The sequence below is a fragment of the Kryptolebias marmoratus genome, linkage group LG10 (assembly GCF_001649575.2).
Source record: "Kryptolebias marmoratus isolate JLee-2015 linkage group LG10, ASM164957v2, whole genome shotgun sequence".
Taxonomy (NCBI): Eukaryota; Metazoa; Chordata; class Actinopteri; order Cyprinodontiformes; family Rivulidae; genus Kryptolebias; species Kryptolebias marmoratus.
Window position 1 is genome coordinate 5414292 of NC_051439.1, and position 25408 is coordinate 5439699.

The following is a 25408-nucleotide window of genomic DNA, read 5'->3' on the forward strand; positions in this document are numbered from 1 at the left end:
GCGCCTCCTCCCTCAGCATCTCGAGGATTTACACACCTTGACTCAATCTAAGCGGGTCCATTCCTCCTGGATACAGCGTGTGATTGGTTCTTCGCTCATCAAGTGCTTATCCAATCATAATTCACCTGCACACTGTGCCCTGCAGAGTCAAGTCTGCAGCTCTCAGATTCCTCTTTATAACAGATAAATAGAAGGAAAAAAAAGCACATAAACCCCTAGGTTTTCAGTAGTTCTTGACCTTTATTTACATGCATCCTCTCAAAAATTAAAATGGAAATACAACTGGCAATGGCAACTTGGAGCATCTTTTCTTCCTCTCTTTGTTTTGTAGGAGCAAGAGGAACAAATAAAGCGAGTATTTTGGCAGTGAAAATTAGGTAGAAAACAGTGTTGGAAAAAAAATCTTTAAGTAACCCAGAAGACGTACCAGATTTTATTTGGAAGCACAGTCTTACAGAATGTAGACAGACAAATTTGTTGGTACCCTTAAAGAGGCTATTAATCTTTGCATTATTGTCATGTTTTAAACTGAGTTCTTGACCTTCATTAGTATCACAAGTGCCCTCATTCAGCCTATTTAAAAGGAGCAAACAGCCACTGGGTAGTTTGGTATGACTGTGTTCATCACATGAACGTGGAGAAGAGAAGGTAAGGAGCTCAGAAAGAAGATTATAGATATTCTTGTCAAAGGTAAAGGCTACAAGAGCATCTCCAAGCAGCTTCATGTTCCTCTGACTTCAGCTGACAAGGTTATTAAAGAGCAGGAAGTTCATGGGACTGTAGCCAACCTCCCAGGATGTGGACGCGAGAGGAAACGCAACCCCAGGTTGATCAGATGGATGGTGCGGATGGTAGAAAAAGAGCAAAGGAAACCATCTAAAACTAATCAAGCTGAAATCCAAAGTCAGGAAAGGTCACTTTCTGATCAAACCAAATCAAAATGATGGAAGAAGACCCAGGAGGCTGCACTACTGACAGAAAGTCACTAAAATGCATGTTTATGAGGACATGGAACTAATGAAACAAAATTGGAGCTTTTTGGCTCCGGTCACATCAGTTTTTTTTTGTTTTTTTTGTGGAAGGGTACCAACAAATTTATCAATATCTGTATTTATTTTTTAAACCAAAAGTTAGCTTTTTTGGACTTGAGCTTTCAGATGTTGACACAAATCTTAAATGTGAAGGGTTGTAAAAATTCAGACACCATTTAATATTCGTTTTTTATAGTCTGATCAACAGAAACAAAATGTGGGTATTTTTAAATAACTCAGTTCAGTGAAAGATTTGCTTCCAGTGATTAAAAGAAAGTCAACCTAAAATCTTATCCTGCTGTTCCTACAAAAACTGTGCAGAAAGTTGTTTTTTTTAATATATTTCTACTGACTATACTGTATTTTCTTGTATATCAACATATGTGAATGCAGAAGGAATTTGGCAATATTTAAAATACTGTGGTTCTTTCCGTCTTCCTTTTATTGGCAAAACAATAGTTTTAAAATCCCGCGCTCCCCTCGTCTCTCAGTGTTGAAACCACTTTCCTGAGCACCTGCTGTAGTGCTGATAACAAAGGAGAGGCTCTACGGCTGCTGCTCCATCGGCAGCCACTCCCTGCTATCGTCATATTAATAGCACCAAAAGGTCCTTCAGATAAAACACTAACATGCTGAAACTGAGTGCTCTCGAGTCTTCGAGTGGTTGTCTTAATCCAAATAGTCCTAAGTGTTTGCTAATGGAAATGGAGCTAAATCGTGTCCTACATACAGAGCGGGAGTTCCAAAGGGGTGAGGATGGAAGTGGTGAACAGGGATCTGCAGCAGAAACACGTCAGTAATGCACCTCTTCAGAAGGAACAGAATTCACAGTAATGTCACTAAAATCACAGGGTAAGATTTGCTTAAAAATGTACAAAAACCACACAATGCAGATCAGTTCACATCTTGATAACATGTTAACGTCTACAAACAGATATTTAGTGCGACTCTGTGCATCAACAGGGAAAGGATGGAAACTCCTAGTCCATTTAGGCTAATTCACCTCAAAGAAAGCTCAGAAACAAAGCTTTTCAAGTTTCCTCCACTGGAATGGAATAATGTAACATTCTCTGCAGCTTCTTTTCTGTAAACACACCGTCAGCCATCAACAGGCTGACAGCTGGTTTGGCAAAAAATGTTGGTCTACATATGAAAGGGAGTGAAAGAGGAGAGAATGCAGGTGGAAAACATATTTCATCTTCAGCTTCATTTATCACTTTGTGATATGAGCGATTCCCTGAGAATAAAATGAGTTGATGCGCTCCCTTAGATTTGAGTGTTGTTTGAGTCGGTACTGCTCGTTTCAGCGTCCCAAAGAATCAGTTTTTTCTCTGCTGCGAGTGTCTCAGACACCTAACATACAGAACTTAATGCCTCACAATAAAAATATTGGAAGAAAAATTGGTAGCAATTTATAATACAGCCCGGTACATACTGGGTATGTAACTACAGACCTGGTGAGTGCCTTGCTATGTACCTAGGGACAAACAAGGTGAGTGCTTAGCTATGTACCTGGTGAGTACCATTCTGCGTACGTGGTCAGTGCCTCGCTGCATACCTGTAGACGTACCAAGTGAGTGCCTAGCTATGTACCAAGGGACGTACACGGTGAGTGCCATACATCGTACCTGGTCAGTGCCTAGTTACACACCTACAGACAAACCCAGGTATGCATCTACTTCCTTACCCGGTACGTAAATAGTTACATATTATCAAGTATGTGCCTGGTACGTACCAGGCTGTATTATGTATTGCTACTGAAAAATTTGACATAAATACATTTTTCCCTCTAGTTACACAATGCAGGACCATGAACTTAAATGTTCGCCTTTCCACCCCCTCCTTCACTGGTGCTGCTCCTCAGCTCGGCACCCAGCTCTGAGGGGAAGTCTGTTTGGAGCTGGAGAAGCTTCCTGAATTCCTGTTCTGGGTGGAGGTGTGGCGGGTGTCAAAGCTCAGGTCCAGGCAATCCGCCTCCATCAGTTCGTTACAGATGATGGAGTCCATGTCGCACTCCAGACTTCCATTGAACACGTCGAGGTCCAGATCGGTGGGAAAGCGGTCCTGGCCTGACAAACCAGAGCTCAGCTGCATAGAGGAGTTCTTACTGGGAGACTTCAGGTGTGGCTGTTTAGCACCGGAGTGGCCTGCGTCGGTCTCAGCGGTTGACAAGCCAGCTTGCCAACCAGGCACTGATGAGCTTTGGGCCGGGCCTGCACCACTGGGACTCAGCAGGACGTGGTCCTTGCGGAGCAACATGGCGTTTCGACGAGAGTTCTGCAGGGCGATGGCGGTGCTGGCCTGCGACATCAGAGGATCAGACTGGGTGAGCATGACGTTGTTGGGACTGTGGGAGTCCAGGCTCAGCAGATCCTGCAGGGTCTGGTGGTCACCGAAGTGGGAGATGCTCGTGAACGTGGTCTGCTTGTTCTCCTGGATGGTCTGCATGGGTGACTGGCGCAGACTTGTGATGGAAGAAGGGCTGAAAAGAGGGTTTGCCCCGTAGCTTCCAGAGGGACTACCCAGACCAGTGCCTGAGCAGCCAAAGGTAAACACTGAGGCCCCCTGACCGTTGGCTCCAATGTCTTCCTCTCCTGGGGGAGGCTGCTGAGATGCTGTCAGGCTAATATTGTCTAAAAGGTCATCCATCAGGTTGTCTGACAGGCTGTCATTGAGGTTCATAGTACCTGCCAGGTCAGAGAGTCCTGTGGGCCCGGTGGATGGGGACATGCTGCTGGGGCTGGAGTAGAGCATCGGGGAGAGGGGGGAGTCATCATCGGGCACCTCGTCCAGCTCCAGGTTAGCCAGAATTGGGGACAGACGACCACTGAGAGTGCTGGCGTTGGAATTGGTCCGGGAGCGGAAATCAGTCCAGGTGTCCAGCTCATCACTACTGCGGGACGTGGGACTTCCTGTCCATTTGGAGAGGCTTGAGGAGCTCTCAGAGCTGCCGTCCTGCGCCGCCTGCAGGGAGGCTTTCTTCTTGGTGGCCCGTCCTCGGGCTCCTTTGATGTACTTGCTGTTGTCCATTGAAACGGCTCGTCTCCGGGGAGCTTTGCCTCCTTTACCTCCGTCGGGGTTCACCATCCACCAGGAGCTTTTCCCGGTTCCTTCATTTTGGACTTTCACAAAACGACTATGGAGGGACAGATTGTGTCTGATAGAATTCTGAAAAAAAAGGAATGAAAAGACATGGTAATATTTTTTATTAAAATTTGACTTTTCTTAGATGTCAAACAAAAATAGTATTTCTAGAACACGAGAAAACTTGTGGAATGGACACCAAAAATCTCAGAGGGTCTAAACCTGAAAATTTTCCAAGCTTATGTTAAAAACTGAAGCAGATGTCGCATCACAAATATGTTACTGTAAAACCAAACAAACAAAAAAAACAAAAAACAATTGTGTTAGTAAAATATTGCAAAACCACTGGATAAATTGTATTGAAACTTTCAGAAAGTAATCTTCAACTGATTTGCGTTTGGGCCCAACCCAATTCCAGATGAACACCACAGCAAACTGATCCTGGGAAATACAAAAACTGGCTACAACTCAGTCAGTCAATTTCACAGATATTGAGATAAAATTTAGTGTGGCAGTAGCTGAGGGTCATCCCATAGTAAAGAGGAGAGGGGCCATCTGGCCTTTTGTCAGCACACAGTTCAAAATCCTGCCTCTCTGATGGTATGGGGGTGCATTAGTACCTACGGCATAGGAAATGGAATGGAGCTACAACAACATTTAATTTCTCTTTGGGATTAATAAAGTATCTTTGAATTGAAAGGCACAATCAATGCAGAAAAGTATCTACAGGTTTGAGAACAAAATATGCTCATTCAGATGACATCCTTTTCAGAGCAGACGTTACATATTTCATCAAGTCAATGTTAAACCTCAGACTGCATCATTCCAGCAGCATGGCTTCATAGTAGAAGAGTCCAGGAGCTGAACTGACCTGCCTGCAGTCCAGACCTCTCACCAATGAAAACATTTAACTCATCCTGAAACAAAAAACATCCAGCAAAGAGCCAGGACTGTTGAGCAGCTAGAATCCTCCATCAGAGCAGAATGGGACAACATTCCCTCTAAAACCTCCAGCAGCTGCTCTCCTCAGCTCCTGGATGTTTGCAGAAGAGGAGAGGCTTCACAGAGGAAACATGGACCTGGAACATCTTTGAGATGTGCTGCTGCCATCAAAGTCAAAATTACCTCATCTCCCCTAAATAAGTAAATAAATAATAAGTACAATTTCTTAGTTTCAGCATTTGATATGTTTATCAAGTTCCACTGTAGTAAAATGTGAGTTTGAGATGTGAGAATCACTTCATTCTGTTTAGATTTAAATTTTACACAACGCCCCAGCCTTTTCAGGGTTGCACTTCTGACATAATACCCATTATTTCTCTGCTTAAAAAATAAATTTACATTTGAGAAGTAATGTGGCTGTTTAGCCCTTTTCTCAAACTCAGACAAACAATGAAGATTAGTTTTAAACCTGATATTGCCTTGCTGCTTGGGCTTCTTAAGCTGACAGCTTTTGTCTTTGCAGTGTCAGCAAACTGCCATCTCTCCTTTCAGTCCAACTTTTTACTGCTAAAGCAGACAATCAAGAGCTTCAGTATTAAGCTTTTCTGGTAGTAATGTAAATGAGAGTTTTTTGCTACCTTTGTTGCTTCTGAGGACATTAAGTGTGCATTAACAAGCAAGGCAAAGCCCTTGAATCTGGAAGTGGGGGTTTTCAAAGGAAACCGTTCTAACAACAATTTGTGAACAGCTGCAAACTGCAGTGGCTTCTCAGAGACGCTTCTTTGCACCTCACACACCGTCCTATTTCTGGCTGCTCAGAAAGGTCTGCAGGATTTCTCTGGAGATGTTCCCGAGCATGTACAAAATTAAACAGTCGGAGCCTGCACAGCCAGCCCGTCACACTTCAGTCACAGAGAAGAAAAACACCGCAGTGATCTCTGCAGCCCCGCGGTTCAGCTTCGCAGGCAGAGGGTCCAAAATAATTCTGTTATGCTTAAATCAACAGCCTGTTCCACTCCATCTCTACAGGGGATTAACCTAATCTAGTGCTAAACAAACTTTACACTAGACAAGGTAAAGCGGGGTCCAGTGTGGATTCCTGTGGAGGAAGATGCTCCTCAGAGGAAAACAGAAACATGTGGCCAGTTTGCCTGCAGACTTTAAAATTTCACCGCCTTTCATGCCAGAGTTTTAAACTAAGAACGTTGTAGAGGTTGTTCAGATCTGTCAATTAAAACAGGTTTTAGGTACAGGTTGTGATCAGATAGGGCTAAATACAGGTGTCAATTCTCTCTTACCAAACTAAGGGAACAGTGTGGTATCTGGTTTTTTTTTCAGCAAAATGTTTTAATGAACTGTTTATCAGAATCCTTAATAAAAAAGGTGTGTTTTGTCTGGATTTCATTAATCAAAGTGGATTACAGGACATTGTATGGGTGAGGTTATCTGGTTTAATGTTTGTTTTAGAGCCGTAGGACCACAGCTATGGTTCACTGTCAGCTGTCAATAAAAGAACATTATGCGTCACATTATATTCACTTAATTAAACACAGAGCTGATGTTACGTGTGTAAAAACAGCTGACGGCTGTCACTGTACTGTGTTTTACTGTGGTGGACTTTTACAGCTTGAAATCTACCATGTTTGCGTTTACACTGAGCTCTCAAGTCACTAATTATTGTATGTCTTTTCCCTTTTATATTGCATCTGTTACGTAATTAAGCTCATCAAGAGAGAACTAAACCAAAAAGCAACTCAAATACAGTAACTCTGAGGTGAATTAATGTCAAAATACTATATTTTAGATGATTGAACAGAGGTGTCAGAGCTGACTTTACGCAGTCAGATCGCCTGAAACAAAGTCAAAAGTGTTTAAAAAACCAGATATTAACAGGTCCTTATGTTGAGAAGGAAGAGTTATCGCTGTTGGGGTCAAACCGTGTAAATGATGTGCACCTCGTGCGATATCTCGCGTGATCTGTTAGTGCTTGTAGTATATGTTGAGGATGACTCTCAGCTACTACCAAACCACATTTTAGCTCAACATCTGTAAAACTGACTGACTTATACCTGTGTTTGTGTTAGCTAAGGTTGCTTAGTTGTGGCAGCCATCTTAAAATCGAGTTGACTCCAAAGGTTAAGTTGTATTACTTTCTGAAAGTTTTATTAAAATCTGTTAAGTGGTTTATGAAATATTTTGCTGACGCTACAGTCAAACAAACACACTTTTTTATGTGTGCTTTAGTAGATTAAATCATAAATGTTTGGTACAAAGTGGACCGAGGTGAGTACAATGTGTGTGGAGGTGGGCAACAAAACAATGTGCACGGCCAAGAATACAACTTTAAAAGTCGTGAACACAAAAATAGGCTGAGGTTTTCAAAAGCTGGCTGCTCTAAATGCTGCCTTACAGCTCGCTGGTTGAAAACACTCTGAATTCAGTCAAACCACAACTGAAAATTCACTTTTTTTCTCACAATTTAAAGTCACCAACTAGTTTCCATCAGTCGCAGCCCAGTTAGGTACTGGCTTTAGTCCAGTCAGCTACTCTCCGTTTTCTGAATACTGTCCTCACGTCCCTTCTACACGATCATCACATTTGCAGAAGACACCACTGTGATAAGTCACAGGATAACCATCTGGCTCTGAACTCCAGTAAACCAGGAAGATGGTGACTGATTTTAGGAGATGCAGAGTGGCAGAATGGCAGCAGACCTTCAACATTAGAGTAAAATACGAGAAAGTAAACCTCCACCAAGACCTATTATCATTGTGGGACTGATGATGTCATCACTGATGTCATGTTGAGGAACTCAAGAGCGCAAACCTCCACCTTGGCCATAAAAAAAAAAATTGTAGGATTCGGATCATGATCATTTGATCTTTGTGACAATCTCAACATTTCCAGAAATTTCCAGCAAAATCTGTTCATTACTTTTGGAGTAATCTTGTGCACAGACAAACAAACAAACAAACGTTACCGAAAACATATACCTGCTTGGCAGAGGTCAATTATCAGAGAGAGCAGCTCAAAGAACGTGGTATTACTATTCATCAGTGAGCATTATGCCATATCAGTTCATAAATCTTTGAAAATGTGACCTTTTCAGTTTTTGTCCATCAGACAATCCTTTATAAATCAAAAAATACCTGCTCTAAAGTGATAAATCACCCACTACTGTAACACTTAGATAAGTTTATACCTTCCAGAAACATGAGTATTTATGTAGAAATACCAGTTTACTTAGTTTGAGCACTTTTTCAGACTTGTAGTGTACCGACAGGTCTGCACAGAAACCACACTCACAGCTGATATTAGTGTCCATAACACTTGGACTGTATTACAACATTTAAATGTTGCAGATACAGCTGAGTAATTTGGGCTGTCTGTAGATCACAAGAGTGAGAAAATAGTGACAAACTATTTAATATTAACTCATGTAGCATTTCTGCATATCAGTATGTTGTTTTTGAGAAAGACATGTTTTTATAAGTCTGAAAAACAATAAACAGTGGGCCCTTATTTGGCTAGCCTGAAGAAAGACTTTTGTCCTTGATGTCACGGCTGATAAGGTACTGACTATTGATAACGGTTGGACAGAACGTCACTTCATACATGACCAGACTATCCCTTTAAGGCTGCAGTGAACTTCAGAGTGTACTGATGAACTGAGTCACATTGTGGTATGCTGGTTACTCAGCAGCGAACACAAGAGTCCTACAGAAAGTCATACAAACTGCAGAGGAAGTCCTCAGCTGCCCTCTGTCCTTTCTGGAAGCCATCTTTATCTCCCGGCGCCTCAGCAAAGTCAAACACATCGTTAAGGATGGCTCCCATTCTGGTAATAAACGGTTTGCTTTCTGACCCTCAGTGAGGCGCTATAGGAACCTACAAAGCAGAACAAACTCAAAAGATTTCATCACCTATGGCCATGCAAATACTGCAGATTTATCACTCGTCTGATTACCAGCAATAACGTATTTTTCTCATTTATTTGTTCCAGTTACTGTTTATCTGACTGTGTTTACTGGTTTTATCAATGTTTGAGATGCAGCTCTAATAAACAACATGTGCATTTTAATTTTTATTTTAGATTTGGTCATTTCTAGAAGTAAAATCTTTGGAATTGGCTGAAGCCTGAGCTAAATAAATGCGTAAATAAAAACGGAACAGCAGCTACAACACTGCCGCAAACTCTCTGAGTCAAAGTAAGGGAATTTGTTTTTGTTGCTGACAGGCTCAGGTTGTCATTCTGTGTGTTTGACAACAACAAAGGCATCCTTCACACACTAAAAGAAACTTTCCATAATGAAAATGTTTCAAGAATCCAGAAACCTACTGACCTCTGGATGTCTGTGTCTTAGTCGTGTGAATGCTGAGTCGGCACACTGCTGTTTTCCTTTTATGCATGTTTTGCAATCAAACTACGTCCGCATACTTTGTGCCGTTTTAAGCATTTGGGTATCAAAACGTTATTTTGACCAGGAACAGGGTGTTATGACTTTTGGTTTATGTAACTGTTATTCTTTTCAAAATATTTGGCTTTATTTAAACTATAACTCCCTAAGAAACAATGAGATCTCTTCAGTTCATTCAGAAACAGTTTTCTCTTTAAAGTCTGCTTCATTAAACTAGCTGTTTTTGGCTCATGACGCTTTTAACTACTGTTTTGCTCCTTTTAGCTTTAAGCTACTATTCTTATCCTTTTAGCTTTAGGTTACATTTTGATACTTTTTGCTTCCATTTTTGCTCATCTTAGCATCTGCTTTGCTTATTTTTAGCCTTTGCACCCATTTTGATCATTGTAGCTACTGTTACGCTAATTTGGGGTAAAACAAATGATTTGCTTAAATTAGCTTGAACATTAGTTTTGCTAATTGCAGCTTGTTCTGCCCATTTTAGCTATTTTGCTCATTTTAGCTACTGCATTGCCGCTTCTAGCTTTTCCATCTGATTTGCTTATTTGTTTAGCTAATTTTAGCTACTGCTCTGTTGCTTTTAGCTTTTAGCTTGAGTTCTGCTCATGTCAGCCTGTGTTCTGCTTTAACAGCTAAACTTTAGCTTCATCAGGAAATTTCAGCAAAGTCACTCAGCGTTCACACTGCATTTTAGCAGAAAATTTAATTTCTAGTTCGTTTTTTTGGGTTGTCTGGCATCCAAAGCATGGCAGGATGACAACAAAACCATACATTTTTAATATGCTGTGGACAGTTCTCCTTTGGATTACACTGTAGACTTTTATTAGATATTAATTGTAACAATAAAACTCAGTGATGGACCAGTTCCAAATATTTATTTCCTTATTAATTATTTAGATCCTAACAGATGGTAAATGGGACCAGGTATAAAAATAGAGTAAAAAAATTCCTTTGATTACTAAAATACATAAATATTTCAACATATTCTTACCTGAAAACTAACTGGGCTAATATCATGGATGCCAGTTATTATAATGCAGCATTTCACCCCACTTCTCCTCTGACTGCGCATTTCATTATCAGCTGTCCTCAGCCGGAGGAGGGGGGCAAAACAGGGTCAAAGATGGGGCAAACACAGACCGAAATTTAACAGTTTATTGCAAAGTGAAAAATTTTAAAGCCCCAACTCGCACTTTGAACCAACGCCATGAAACGCTCCAATGACCTTACAGGTATCAGGTCACATGGGCGACGATCACACTGCAGGCAAATGCGACCCAATTACAATTTTTTTTTTCCGCCTGTATGCGACACAGATTTTTCCATGGCAGTGTGAACGTGACCAATCTGATTTTTTTTCATATCTGACCCAGTTTCTTTTCAGTATGTGACTCGGATACGTATCCGATGTTTGTCGAAGCGACCTCGGTGTGAACGTTCATGTCGGATGAAAGGACGGGGGACCCTCAGGTCAGAGTCCCCACCACTCTCAGGGCCGACTCTGCAGCCACACATGCCTCTGCTCCGAGGCAGCAGCCATGGCTCCAACAAAGGTCAGCGTTAACGTTTGTCTTTTTCCTCTACGTCTTCTTTTATCTTTTTTTTAACAACATACCTCATGAACCACTGGACAAATAAACTTTCTGAAAGTAATCACTGGCTGTACATCTACAACCGATTAACCTTTGGAGTCAATCTGATCTGATTCAAGAGGGCTGCCACAGCCAGCTCACCTTAGAAAAACTAAAACGCATAAATGTCAACAACTGAGTCAATTTTACAAATATTGACCTAGAATTTGGTGCGTTAGTAGCTGAGACTGATCCCCAAAACATAATCTAAGGACTAACAGTTTGTGAAAGGTGTATGTTAAAATTTTGCAATTAGTTATTTTAAAGTCAATTTTGTTTGTCTGTTAGCAAAATATCTTGTGAACCACTAGATGGATTTTAGTGAAACTTTCAGGGAATAATCAGTGGATGTACAAAAAAAACTGATTAACCTTATGGTGTCAATCCATTTCAAGATGGACGCCACAGCTAATGGGCCATGCCCAAAACAAAAAAGAGCTCCAACTCAGTCATTTTTACAGCTGTGGAGTTAAAACTTTATGTGAGGGTAGCTGAGAGTCATCGTCAACACATACTCTGAGTGCGACATCTCACAACATCGCATGAGAGCGCACATATCAATATTCTCAAAGTTTGACCAAAATGGCTATAACTCCATCATAGCTCATTATAATTTCAGTCTAACACATTCCCAACAGGAATGCTAGGCCTTCAATTTATGAAAGAGGTGTTCAATTATTAAGCTATTATATTAAATATATTATTAGCTATAATAATAATTAAGCTTCAGATCCTCCATTATTCCATCTTGTTACAATTAGACACTTTAGAGGCTGTTAAAGACAGCATGTCACGTAGCTGAAACCAGCAGCCATGATTGTTCTTAAAGAGAAACATTGTACGCTCAAGTAAATTAAAAGAGGTGTCACCATTTTTGCATTTACTAAGGTTGCTTTGCTGTGGCGGCCATCTTGAGTCAGATTGACTCCAAAGGTTAATCAGTTGTAGAGGTCCATCCAATGATGACTTCCTGACAGTTTCATTAAAACCCATAAAAGTGATTCATGAGATATTTCTGCTAAATGGAACACCCACACACAAGCAAAAACATCATCTCTCTGCCTTCGCTTTTGGGTGACAATAAAAATCACGAAAAGAGCAAAAAAAAAATCGGGCCTTCCCCTCCCCCACAAAGTCACAGCCGAGCTGCAGCACCCTTTCAGCAGAGCCTCGCTCCGAGCGGGGACTGGAGTGGAGCCAGTTTGAGCAGAGCCAGCACCAAAGAGCAACGCCGAGCGCCTCTCACACTGACCTACATCATTTATGCTCGGCTGACCGATTTGTGCGGGGCTGCTCCGCATCGGAGTATTTACACGAGGCTCGCGGGAAACAACGAAGGAGGAGTGACCCCTCCTGCAGAGGAGGCTGGTCGCTGAATGAGGTTTTATTCTTGCGTCCGGGTTACCCTGAACAGGCTCGAGCAGGACCCCGGGCTGGTTTTCTAAATGTCGACAGCATCTCCTCAGAAATGCAGCTGTCAGCACCAAATGAAACGCTACCCTCCCCTCCTCGAACAAGGATCTGTGTGCAGCTGTTCAAAGCATCTGATGGCAACCTGAGGAAAAACTGCCTGGCACTAATCTGAACAACTCAATAAAAGCCTAGCATTCCTTGAAGTAATGCATATCGCCCACCACCTTTCATGCTGGAGCTTTAAATGAAGATCATTTTATAGATGAGAAGAGACAGCGTTTTAGCCATTTTTGTCAAACCTTGACAATACAGTTAAGCATGAACCACTCAGAGTATATATTAAATATAACTCTCAGCTACTACCACATCAAAATGCAGCTGAAAATCTGTAACACTGACTTAGAGACATTTCTGTGTTAGCTAATCCTAAATAGCCGTAGCATCCATCCTGAATTGGATTAACTCCAAAAAGTGATGAACATCTAAAGATTAACTCCTTCCAAGTGTCATTAAAATCCATCCAGTAGGTCAGGAGATATTTTACTAACAGGCAAGAGTTGACTCCATCTAGTTAAGGGCAGAATTTTAAACAAATATCTTCCACAATCTGCTCATGCTCAGACTACATGTCTGGGGTGATGCTCAGCTACTACTGCTTCAGATTTTAGCTCAGTATCTGTAAAATTGACAGAGTGGTAGCCGTCTGTGGCGGCTATCTTGAATGGGGTTGACTCCAAAAGTTAATCGATTGTAGAGGTGCAGCTAATGTTTATTCCCTGCAAGAGTTATTCAAATTTATCCAGCGGTTCGTGAGATATTTTGCTAACAGACGCAGGAACACAATAGTCGGAGGAGTGAGTAGCATCCATTAGTGTTGCACCGTGGTTCTGATCAAGCAGCAGGTCCCTGGAAGTAGCCTGACACAAACCTGTCCCTCCATCATGTGGGATGAGCTGCTGGTCCTGACAAGAGGAAGGCTGTTTCACTGCACTGTGTGTGAAAATGAAACTAACTTTGCATTCCCTGGTTTCACCCATGGGTTTCAGACCTGCGTGATTTTCTTAATAGATACAGCTGTGTGACAAATACACACCCCCTTTATCATTATTATTATTATTCTTACCACCCGCCAAATATGACACCGTTTTTAGGACTTTAACTCAGTCAGTTTTACAGATACTGATCTCAACAATTGGTGTGGTAGTAGCCAGTAGTCATCCTCAACACATACTCTGAACACCAAAACATCTCGCGAGATCTTGCAATATTGCACGAACCTGCATAACATTCAAGGTTTGACCAACACGGCTACAACCAACACAAGATGACTGGCATTGCAGGCGGCGGGCGATATGCATTTTCCAAAGAATGACAGGCTTTGATTGTAAATCCTGTACTCAACACGTCTGATCTAAGAGCATCAGATGAGCTTATCTTTCACAGTGAACCACATTAACATGTGTGTGTTTTCATGACCACAGTGTGGTCCTTGTTGTGATTACAGCACCGTCACGTGCTCACCTTCCAGCCAGCAGAGCTGTTGCTGTCGCCCTTGTCCTTGAAGTATGGCACGGAGCGGACCATCCAGTCATAGATCTGGGACAGGGTCAGCCTCTTCTCCGGGGAGCTCTCGATGGCCTGGGTGATCAGATCCGCGTACGAGTAGTTGCCCCAGGCGTTCCTGCGGGCGGAGGACTTCCTCAGCTGCTGGGAGGCAGAGCCGCAATGAGCCGCGCCGGGGGTCAGCGCGGAGGAGGACGGGGAGCCGTCGGCCGAGGCCTCCTCCTTGCAGGGCCCGCGCAGGACCTCCACCGGCTGGGAGACGGAGCCGCTGCCGCTCGGCTCCGCTCGAGCAGAGGCGCCGGCGGCGGCGTCCCGCGCGGCGCCGCCCTCCGCGCTCCCGCCCTCGTCGTCCTCCTCTTCGGGGATTACGTCAGCGTCGCCGACCCCGGGCTTGCCCGCTCCGGACTCCGGACGGGGCAGGGGCCAAGTGCAGGACCGCGGCCGCTTCTGGGGCTCGAAATCCGGATCGATCTCCACGTTGGAGGGGGGGTCGGTGCCGTCGCGCGGTGCCTCGGCCATGTTAAGGTGAATTTTTCGGTGGTTGCGCTAAATCATTCAGGTCGCATTCCATCAATGTGTGCAGGCTTCAGGGAGAGTTTATTATGCAAATACCCAGCCTGCCGCCGAGCCCCAACACGTGTCCGCCTGTCCGCCCGCAGCGAACCAGCATTAACGCAACATCGTCCTCTCGTCACACAGCAGCCCACACCCTGACCAACGCGCTGGGACCGGACTAAATGTGGAGCGAAGAGTCAGCGGGGTCTTAAAGGGGTCCAAACGGCGTTCCCTCACATATGCGCCCAGACCTTGGTCCTTCGGTCCTAGATTTAAAAACCTTCCATCCGCTGCCGCCACATCACAGCTCCATCACTCCGCGCGCAGCTGCCATCTTGACCGTCTTTTTTTTTCTCCCCCCGCGAACAAGTTCTCTAATGGGCCGCAGAGAGAGCTGCCAGCAGCTCGAGCGGGGAGCTGCTCTCCAGACGCCACCGAGGCGGAGAGGAGGAGGAGGAGGGCTCCTCGGGGCCCCGCGGCTCCTCCGAACCGGGCTGAACGGGACCGTCCGTGAGGCTCGAACCCGCTCTACGAGGAGCCGAGGAGTCCCGGCGCATTCCGGCTGAACATCCCCGGCAGCACGGCGAGCTCCGTGTGGACAGCGGGCTTCATTCAGTCTGCAGCTGCGGTGGAGGTTGGCGCAAAACGCTGCGAGTCCGAGAGCAGAGAAAAAAAAGGCGCTCGTGCCCCCCGGACTGCGCTGAAATTAAAGGGACAGTGCGGAGAAATCCGCTGGCCGGTGACGTCATCTTTAAATTCACCAGCAGCCTCATATGAATAGAAAATCTTTTCCTTAAGCTATATTAATTTATCTCCTAAAGCACGTCCAATAAAAAAACCCACGAATTTGTCACATGGAACAGTTACCCCATTACCTACTGTTTATGTCCTTGTCTGTTAGCAAAATATCTCGAGAATCAGTGGACGGGTTTTAGTAAAACTCTCAGAAAGTAATCATTGGATGTATATCTATAACTGATTATCTTTTGGAGTCAACCACATTCAAGATGGCCGCCACAATTAAGCGACCTTGGCAAACACAAAAACGGCTCTAATTCAGTCAGTTTTTTAGATAGTAGCTGAGAGTCATCCTTATCAACACACTCCATGCAGGTGGTCTCAACATTTTATAACACTGTCCATACCCTTCTCATTAGAAGTTGACCTCAGTTTAGAACTCTAGTGTGAAGGGGCGATATGCATTTCTTTAATTAAAGCTACTGCAGGCCTTTACTTTTGATCATAATCTAAACAAAAAGAACCCATCCAAAGAGGGGAGGGGTGGAGGATTCCTGAGAAATCACCTGGACAATGAGTCAAGCTGGAGAAGAAACGCACAAGATTCCACTTCTTCAGTGCTCGCAGCAAAATGTTGTATAATCTTCTGGTCTGTGGTGAGGAGTGCAATTTTCTCCATCTGTTGGTGCGGCAGCATCAGAGCAGTGACTGAAAACTACGAACGAACTGCTAGCAAAGGCTGGCTTTGTGCCGGGGGAACCGCTCTGCGGCCCATAGAGCTGATTGTGCAAAGAAGGATGTTGCACAAGCTGCTCAACACAATGGACAACACTTCTACACAACATATTGTACCTGTACAGATCGTTACCGTCCTCTATAACCGAGGTTGAACTCGTCTCCTTGGAATATTACTTTGGGTTGCGGTGGCTCGGCGGTCAGTGTTGTGGTCTTGTAATCCTGAGGCTGCAGGTTTGAGGCCCAGATTGTGGCAGGAAGGGCACCTGGCGTAAAACAATTGGGAGCAGCTGGAAGAAGAAGTTAAATAACACTGCAACAGTGTCATCTCCCTTTGTGGGTTAAAAACACATTTTAGTTCACTAAAAACTGCTGGATTAAAAACAACCCAATTTGTAAGCCAGCTCTGGATGAAATTTGGTCTGAGCCAATCCTTGGTAAATTGAACTCAGTAGTGTTAGGTTATCAGTTTCACCCAGGATAGCCTACTGGGAGGTTCTCTATTCCATAGTTGGGCTAAAATGACTAGTTTGTTGAATTGGAGTATTTAAAAAGTTGAGTTAAAGAGACCAACCCAAAATCTGCCTTATTAGATAACTACAGCTTGGGTTGGTGCTAACTGGCAGGCTCCAACTGTTGTTAATGTCAGATAGCTAGCACAAAGAAAAGCTATTATAGTAACCCAAACTCATTATTTAGTGCAAATTAAAGTTATTAACCAGGTTAAACATCATCTTACAAGTTTATTTTTATTATCTTACCTTTACAATCTAAAACTGAGGTCCAGTCAGGTCTGATTTGGTCAACTTCTGGCTTAAAATGGTGTAAATAATGACACATCTCATCTCTGATCACTGGGTCAAATTTTTTGATCCAATATTTAGTCAAACCAACCCAATCTATGACCCAACAGCTCTTTAAACCAGCACAAGTTCTGAAAACCCCCCAGCAGTGTTTAGTGTGTATTATTGATCTGCTCAGTTCTGCCATATTTTATTTGTCAGCAGACTCCTCCAGCCTGGATGAATACTGAGCAGGCATCAATAAACCTCCCAAACAACAAACCCACTTCTTCAAGAATGCAAGTGATGTTTGGTCTAAAGCACACCGGTGTATTAAGGGTATCCCACCCACATTGGCAGATCCAGAGATTTGTTTTTTCTTGGGGTCGTAAAGGTGTGGCATTAGATCCAAGCAGGGGGGCAAAATTTATTGTAGCGTTTATCTGGTAATTTAACAGATACATTTTACCTGTCACCTGCTGCTCCGTTGGTGGAGCGCCGGTAGGTTTCCAGAAGCCATTTTGATGGTTGAGGGTCTTGAAACCGTCAGGTTCGGTCAGTGGGTAGAACCATTTTGAACTTCCAGAGGGATGTGTGTGGATTTTAAATCAGTGAGTTAGGATAGAGATTAACATTCTGTTGAGATGTCCTTGACTTTCAGCATTGTACAATATGTACAAAAAATATAATAACTAGCCTACAAATAGGGTGGAAACTGGGGTGACAAGACGTTTTTTCATACTGAAATCTGCCACTTCATGCCACCCCCTAGAACCACCACTGTCCTTCTATTTCTTATTTCTCACCAACAAATATTTCAGGACAGTAAGAGTAGACAGTAGTTTTAAAGGCTTGCAGAAAATGCCAGATCTTTATGCATTTAGTTTATTGTTTACTAACATTAAACTCTATCTGCACCCAAACTTGGCAATTTAGTTTATTGTCTACTAACAATAAACTAAAGCACCAAGTTTGGGTACAGATAGAGGGTGTTAATATAGAAAGTGAATGAAACTAAATTCCTGGGGGTGACCAAATTTGCTGGAAATCTCACATTAAGTACATCTGCACCAAAGTATCAAGAAGCATTTCAGTTATGGCCAAAACAAGACATTTTCTGGATAGGAAGTCACTCCACATTCTGTTTTGTTCACTGGTATTTAAACTACTGCACAGAGGTGTGGGACAGTACATATAAAACGTCACTACAGTCACTACTCCTGTGCAAAAAAGAACTGTCAGAATAGTTCAGAATTTTGGTTTTCTTGAGCACAAAAAAATCCATTGTTAAGTCTAAAATAATAAAACTGCATGATATTATAAAACCCCAAACGGCACAATTTATGTATAAAATCAGCAAAAACCTATTACAAAGAAATCTACAGGAAATGTTTTATGAAAGGGATGGAGGGTATAATCTAAGGGGAACATTTAATTTCTAAATCGGCAGTATCCAAACAATAACAATGAGATTTTGCATCACCGTAACTGGAGTCAAACTATGAGACGGACTGAAAGTCCAAGCATCAATCAGTTAAATACAAAACTATGATTTTCACAGGGTACAGGGAAGTAGGGGATTAACACAAATATGTAGAATGAATATAATGTTTAATTATAGGTAAGGGATTAAATAAGTTTTCACTTCTTCCTACAAACAAATAAACAGTGGCAAGCTCATTGTTTACTTTTTATTCTTTCTTTCTCTTTCTGCCTTTATTGTTTTATTCTCTCCTTGTTCTATTTTGTTATTTGTTTTCACCTGTTTGAAATGAACTACATCAATCAATCAATCCCAAATGTGAGTTTTCTAATGATTGTTTTTTTTTGTTGTGTCAGTTGGACTCATAAACGGGGACAAATGATATTGATAAATAAAGATTTGAAAGATAATAAGAAAAAAATACCTGTCTAACAATGTTTAAGTGGTTTCACATTTCGGTGATGCCTAGAACAGCATCAGGATCAAACAGTTATAAGAGAAACACAAAATCCCTCTGAATGGGTTAATTTTGGGCAACGAGAGAAGGCAGAGAAACTTGGTATATCAAGAATATATGTTTGGGAATTGAAGCCAGCAGGAACCATTTTATGGAAGCGGCCATCTTGTATTTTTGGTACCAGAGCTGGCGCACGAGGGATGCGGGGCTTCAAGCCTTGCCCACTCCCCCGCACACAATCATGGTGTCACATGAGCTTTCTTTTAAACATGAAAGAACTAATTCCTCCTAAACATGTTAGGAAAATGAATATTTGAACATACAGCAGCGAGGTCAGAGCTACGTGAATCAACAAGACTCGACACCTGAAAGAAAAATATCCAAAGTGTATTTTTTTATTTGACAAAGGGCAGTGACCCATTTGTTTACGATGAGGGAACAGAGCCTAAAACCTGTCCTGGAACCAGATGACAGGGAAGGCTGGTCCTGTTCCAGCTTCAATGCCTGGGTTCACATCTGAGGACTATCCATATACAGTCTATGGGTGGACCATAATCATTTAAATACTTACAATTGAAACCCTTTAAATCCAAATACAGGCAAATATTATCAGAACCTCCACTAAAACATATTGAAATCTAACATTTTTAAACTTAAAGGGGAGAGATCAGATCTCTTTGGCACATGATAAAGAATCCATACATGATATACAAACTGAATAAGAAGCTGAATGTGTGTCTAAAAGCACCAAAACAATCACTGACAATAAGAATGAGGTTACTGAGACATAAATGGCTGATATGGCTTACATACATTATTACCCCGGTCATGTTGAATCACCGGTCCCCTGACGTTCCAGTCACGAGCACAAAGTGTTTAGCGTCATGGTTCTCAAACTGTGGCACCAGAACCATTAGTGGTACTCAGGATTCCACTTGTAATAATCAGAAGAAACTTTGGGATCAACTATTTACAAGTTAAATAAGAAGCTAGTTATTTGTTCTGAGCTGAACTATGATGTAAGAGCCAAAAAGATGAGTGGTTCTGACAAATTTAAGTCTTGGCTCCAAATGGAAATGACTTAAAAGCCAAAGTGTAATGAAGAGCATTTAGAGAAACCCCCTTCGGGAAATTGTAGTGGACAGGGTTAATAGATGTGCTAGAGGCTACTTAAGTAGCACAAGTAAAGTCTCAAAATATCTGCTTGCAATAAAAAGAGCAAAACAATGAGAAGATTGGATTTACGTTGTCTCAAACTGGTATTTGGTTGTTGTGGGGAGAGGAAGAGCCTCTTTATTGCTGTTCTCAATAAAGAGTGTGTGGAACTGGATACAGGCAGGTTAATTAGTCAAACAAGTTTACCTAACATTAACATGTGCAGAGTTATTATCAAGTAAGAAGATGAAGATGCAGCAGCAGCTGCTACAGCCAGCTTACTGTAGCCCATGCTAAGTTTTATTTAAGCAAGAATGCTTTTTTATGTTATTTTTAAGTGTACAAGTTCTTCTAAAGGTTGTTAAATAGAATGTATTCAAATAAAGCAATTTTTACATTTTGTTAAATAAAAAATACATATTGGCCAAAAAATTGTAAAAATGGTGTTGTGTATTGGCCGTTGGCTGCCCTGATTTCTAAAGATTGGTATCAGCTTTGGCCAAAGAAAAAGTAAATATCAGTCGACCTACATGGATCCATCATATGCATCCTTTTAGCAGACTTGGGTGTTAAATGGTAAATGGACTGGACTGGACTAGCCAATCAGGTCACTCAAAGCACTTTACAACACAATATGTGCCCTCATTTACCCATCCACACACACATTTATACAGCAATATACTGAATCTCTGCAAAGCTGATCTGAATAAATCATACTATGGAGGCTAATCAGCTTTATACACTGATGGGACACATCTGAGGCAGTGGAGGGTTCAGTGTCTCACCCAGGGACACTTCGACATGCGACTCCTGCCAGGAATTAAACCTCCAACTCTCTCATTAGAGGGCGACTGCTCTGATCACTGAGCCACAGCCGCCCACAATACCATAACACATTTTAGAATTTTACAAACATTGAGCTAAATTTTGGTGTTGTGGTAGCAGACAACGATTCACAATATATACTCTGATTGCTAAACTATTAGGTAAGATACAATATCGCAAGAGATCGTGCATAATGTCATTTTCAAGGTTTGTCTAAAACAGATACAGATTCCCCATTTCTCAGCATAAGATGATCTTAGTGTAAAACTCTGGTATGAAAGGCAGCGGGGGTTATTAGGTATGGTAGGTCTTTAATTAAAAAAAAATAAAAAATGCTTTGCAGCAAAGTTTAACCCTTCAAGAATTTGAATCACCAGAGAACAAAACAAATGCTGGTTAGGCCACTCCTAAATTTTCTGTATTGTCTTTTAATGTCTGTTTTGTAATATTTATTCATATTAATGAAACATTTTCACTTATTTGAACCATCTGTTTGCACCACAAACCCTGCGTACAGGAAATTAATCTTTGAAGTGTTCTCACTTTCACTTCGCACACATTGCAGCCTTTGTTTTTATTAGTTTATGTGATATTTTTAGAAAAAAAAATTACACAAACGAGTGTTGTGTTTGTTCAGAAGGAGACATGAAAGTATTATACCCTTGAAGTGGTATATTATACAGTATATTTAGAAATTTACGGTAGAGACGTAATTGTTCTCTTTTTATCAGGAAAATAAAACGTCAGAAGAACAAAGTCAGGTGAGATCAGTCGTCTCTGACAAACGTCAATGAAAATCAACTCAAACCCAAAGTCAACCTGCTGCCACTCATAAAAGTTAGTTCATTTTATTTTGCTTACCACAAACAAAAATCAGATTAAGAAGCTTTTTAAATCCCGACAGATGGTCTTTTTCCAAAACTTGTCCAGCATTTTTCCAGGAAAATAATAAAATAGGAAACTTGGACCTCAGTAAGACACTGGTTTGATATCAGTTTGACACCCCAAGGTTCATTTAAAAATTATCTATAAAAGTGCAATAAAATGATAAAAGGTCATCAGATACTAATAAATACTGTCTGCACATCCGCACCCGTACCGTTAAACAGTCCTAATGGCTCGGTGCAGAGTTTGGAATCGGTTTTTTTGGCAGGTTTGAGGATAGTTCATGAAGTAGTGTGTTCGCCTTTTCCAAGTGTTATACTTGTTTTAAACTTCTGTCCCCCTCCAACCAATATTCTTCTGTCTGCATCTCTGTGAGGCGAGAAACTGTCCTCTGGAAGGCAAATTTCTCCTCTTCGCCGCTGAAGATGGACAGGCTGCTGGCCTCTTCCTGTTGTGGAGAAAATGCAAGCGTTCGTCAGGTGTTTTTCTGCATAATAATGTGCCAAACTTCAGAGAAATCCGCAAGTCAAAGGGATACTTTAATACATTTTTTTACATTGTGACTGCTGTAATGATCCTTTTGTTGACTCAGTTCTGATCGTCAAACAATAAAAATGATAAAATAAAGGGTTAATGATCAAACAAGACAGGATTATATCAAGACACAGATCTGGGGAAGGGTCCAGAAACATTTCTGCAGCGTTGAAGGTCCCAATGAGCACAGTGGCATACATTATCAGTAAATGGAAGATGTCCACCTGTGTATGGTGGAGTGCTGCAGAAATGGTGTCCCTGTGGAAGGTTCTCCTCTCTCCACAGACCAACACTGGAGCTCTGTCAGAGTCCCCCTACAACCAGCTTACCAATTAAAATCAGTCAAATAATCTGTCTAATTCTACCTGTAACACATTTTCAAAGAGACTTTGCCCATGAAGAGCCTTAAAATAGTCTTTATACCTCTTCAACCTTTCCACATTTTGTCCCATTACAGTAATGTATTTTTATTTTATGTGACAGACCAACACAAAGTATTACATAATTGTGAAGTTAAAAGGAATTTATGGCTTTAAAATTTAGTTTTCATTATTTTAAAGTGTGGCGTACAATTGCATTCAGCCCCCCTGAGTCGGTACTTTGTAGAACCACCTTTCACAGTAATTCCAGCTGTGAGTCTCTGAGGTTTGTCTCCACCAGCTTTAGAGGATGAAGCTTTTGCCCATTCTTCTTTGTAAACCAGCTGCAGCTCAGTCAGATTGGATGGTGAGCGTCTGAACAGCAGTTTTCAAGTCTTGCCACAGATTCTCAGTTGGATTTAGGTCTGGACTTTGACTGGACCATTCTAACACAGGAACATGCTTTGGTCTGACCCATTCCATTGTAGATCTGGTTGGTGAACCTCCGCCCCAGCCTCTAACAGGTTCTCTGTCCTGTATTTAGCTCCATCCATCAGCTCTGAGCAAGTATCCTGTCTGATCCCCACAGCATGATGCTGCCACCACCATGCTTCACAGTGGGGATGGTGTGGTGTTAGGTTAGGTCTGATCTGAGCAGAGCAGCTTCCTCCACATGTTTGCTGTGTCAAACTGCAGACAGGACTTCTTCTGGTTTGCTTTCAACAACAGATTTCTTCTCGTCACTCCTCCATAAAGGACAGATGTGTGGAGTCCACGACTGATAGTTGTCCTGTGGACACAGGTGGGCCCTAGTTATTATCTAGGTGACTACTGAAGGCTGTTGGTTGCTCTGGATTTTAGTTTTGGGGATCAGAGTAAAGGCGCTGAATACAAATGCACATCACACTCCTCAGATCTTTTTTTGTATTCACAATTATGTACGACTTCCTGTTGGTCTGTCACATAAAATCCCAGTAAAATACTTTGATGTTTGTGGTTGTAATGTGACAAAATGTGGAAAAGTTCAAGTGGTAAGAAAACTTTTACAAGGTGCAGGAGAAAACTGTAGTCAGGCTTAAAAAAAAAAAAAAATAATAATAATTTTCCTCTAAGACTCTGACAAACTCCTGCACAGGTTCCAATGGTGTTACAGGCTGAGTCAGCTGACCTGTTTCCAGACTGGTGTTCTCAGCTCCTCTGAGCGACAGCTGCTTTAATTATTGACGTTTATCTCTGCCATCTCAGACTCAAAAACAGAGCAGCAGTTCTCACCCTTTTCAGCCCCAGGTCATCCATCAGAATGTGGCTCTCGTCGTGACTGTGATCCCCGTCGTGTACAAAAATGTCCTCCAGCGGGTGATCGGCAAGAATCACCACACGCACCTGAGGCGGGAGGAGATTTATAGCTTCTCTGTTGAACCAAAGGTAGAGTAGAGGAACAAACGGCTGCAGCGTACCTTGTGGTCGTAGAGGGCGTCCACGAGCGTTATGAGCCGCCTGGCTTGTGTCTTCTTATTAAGCGTCAGCAGAGGAATGTGTCGGATGAAGACCGTGTCAAACAGCCGGGATATTTCCAGGTAATCGCTGGCCCCTAAAGGCTGAAAGTGTCCCAAAAAGTCATTTTTCATTTCACCACTGAGTTGTTTGATTTCATTTCGAAATTTAAAAACAATCAAGACTTTAGTCACAAAGTGATGTTTACTAGAAAGTTGTGTCATTATTCATTTGTCTTTATCAAGTGCCACCAAAAGCGAAAGAGGGATAATATTTCAGTGTGTCTGTTAGCAAAATATCTCACAAACCAATTGATGGACTCTAATGAAACTTTCAGTAAGTAATCATTGGATGTACATCTAAAACCGATTAACTTTTGAGGTCAACCCAATTCAAGATGGCTGCCACAAGTATGCAACCTTGCAAAACACAAATAAGGCTATAATTTCGTCAATTTGACAAATATTAGGCCAACACTTGGTGTGGTTATAGCTGAGACTCATCCTCAACACATACTGAGTGCTAACAGATTGCACAAGACCCCATAATATTGAATGAGATCACACATAACATTATTTACAAAGTTTGATAAAAACGGCTTTAACTCCAACCCTTCTCAACATCAGACGATCTGAGGTTAAAGCTCCGGCATGAAATGTGGCGGGTGATAAGCATTCCTTCAAAGAATGTTAAGGCTTTAATTAATTGAGGTATTAACGTTAAAAGAAACAGAGGACTAACTAAGAGTGAAAAGGAGCAAAACACTGGATAAAAGCCATAAAGGAAAAAGGGCAGCCGAAATGTAAAAGTAACATTAAAGCTGCAAGCAGCGTTGGGCGGCCCTCGCAGCTCAGCGCCGCTTCGGCCTATGGCGACCGCAGGAACTCTGGCGACCGCCCCCCTATGCTCTCATGCGCTTCCTGCGCATTTCCCATGCACTTCCCGCGCCGTCCACTAGGTGGCGCTCTGGGCAAACGTCCAAAATCGCCTTCAGTCCGGATCTTTACGACTCCTGTGGCATGTTGTGAAGTTTCACCGTCCTACGTTGTACGGTTCCAGAGTTAGAGCACGTGTGGTGTTGCGACCTTGAACTTTGACCTTGTGACGTTGAACTCCAAAGGGCTAATCCTTGACCCATGGGGACTCTGGTTGTGAAGTCTGAACTTCTTAAGTTACACGGTTTCAGAGTAAAAGCCTCTGTTTGCATGTGACCTTAACATTTGACCTTTGACCTTGAAATTCTTAGGGAGGATCTTTGACCCACAGGGAGTCCAGCTGTGAAGTTTGAACTTCCTACTGTACACGGATGCCGACTTAGAGCATA

The 25408-nt window shown here is 42.2% G+C and overlaps 2 protein-coding genes across 2 annotated transcripts in view; both read right to left on the minus strand.

Moving 5' to 3' along the window:
* Positions 1-226: 226 nt before the first annotated feature.
* On the minus strand, positions 227-15286 carry foxo3a (forkhead box O3A). Its single transcript, XM_017421561.3, has 2 exons — positions 14041-15286; positions 227-4199 (listed from the first exon to the last, which is right to left on the minus strand). Exons 1-2 carry the CDS (start codon positions 14599-14601, stop codon positions 2892-2894), a joined length of 1869 nt encoding a protein of 622 aa, XP_017277050.1. The 5' UTR covers positions 14602-15286; the 3' UTR covers positions 227-2891.
* A 3920-nt stretch (positions 15287-19206) lies between these two features.
* afg1la (AFG1 like ATPase a) overlaps positions 19207-25408 on the minus strand; it is a 15093-nt gene continuing 8891 nt past the window's right edge. The window contains exons 11-13 of the mRNA XM_017421513.3: positions 24048-24188; positions 23863-23973; positions 19207-22145 (exon numbers count right to left, since the gene is read on the minus strand). Of these exons, the coding sequence (XP_017277002.2) occupies positions 22011-22145; positions 23863-23973; positions 24048-24188 (387 nt within the window). The 3' untranslated portion in view covers positions 19207-22010. The remainder of the gene's footprint in view (positions 22146-23862; positions 23974-24047; positions 24189-25408) is intronic.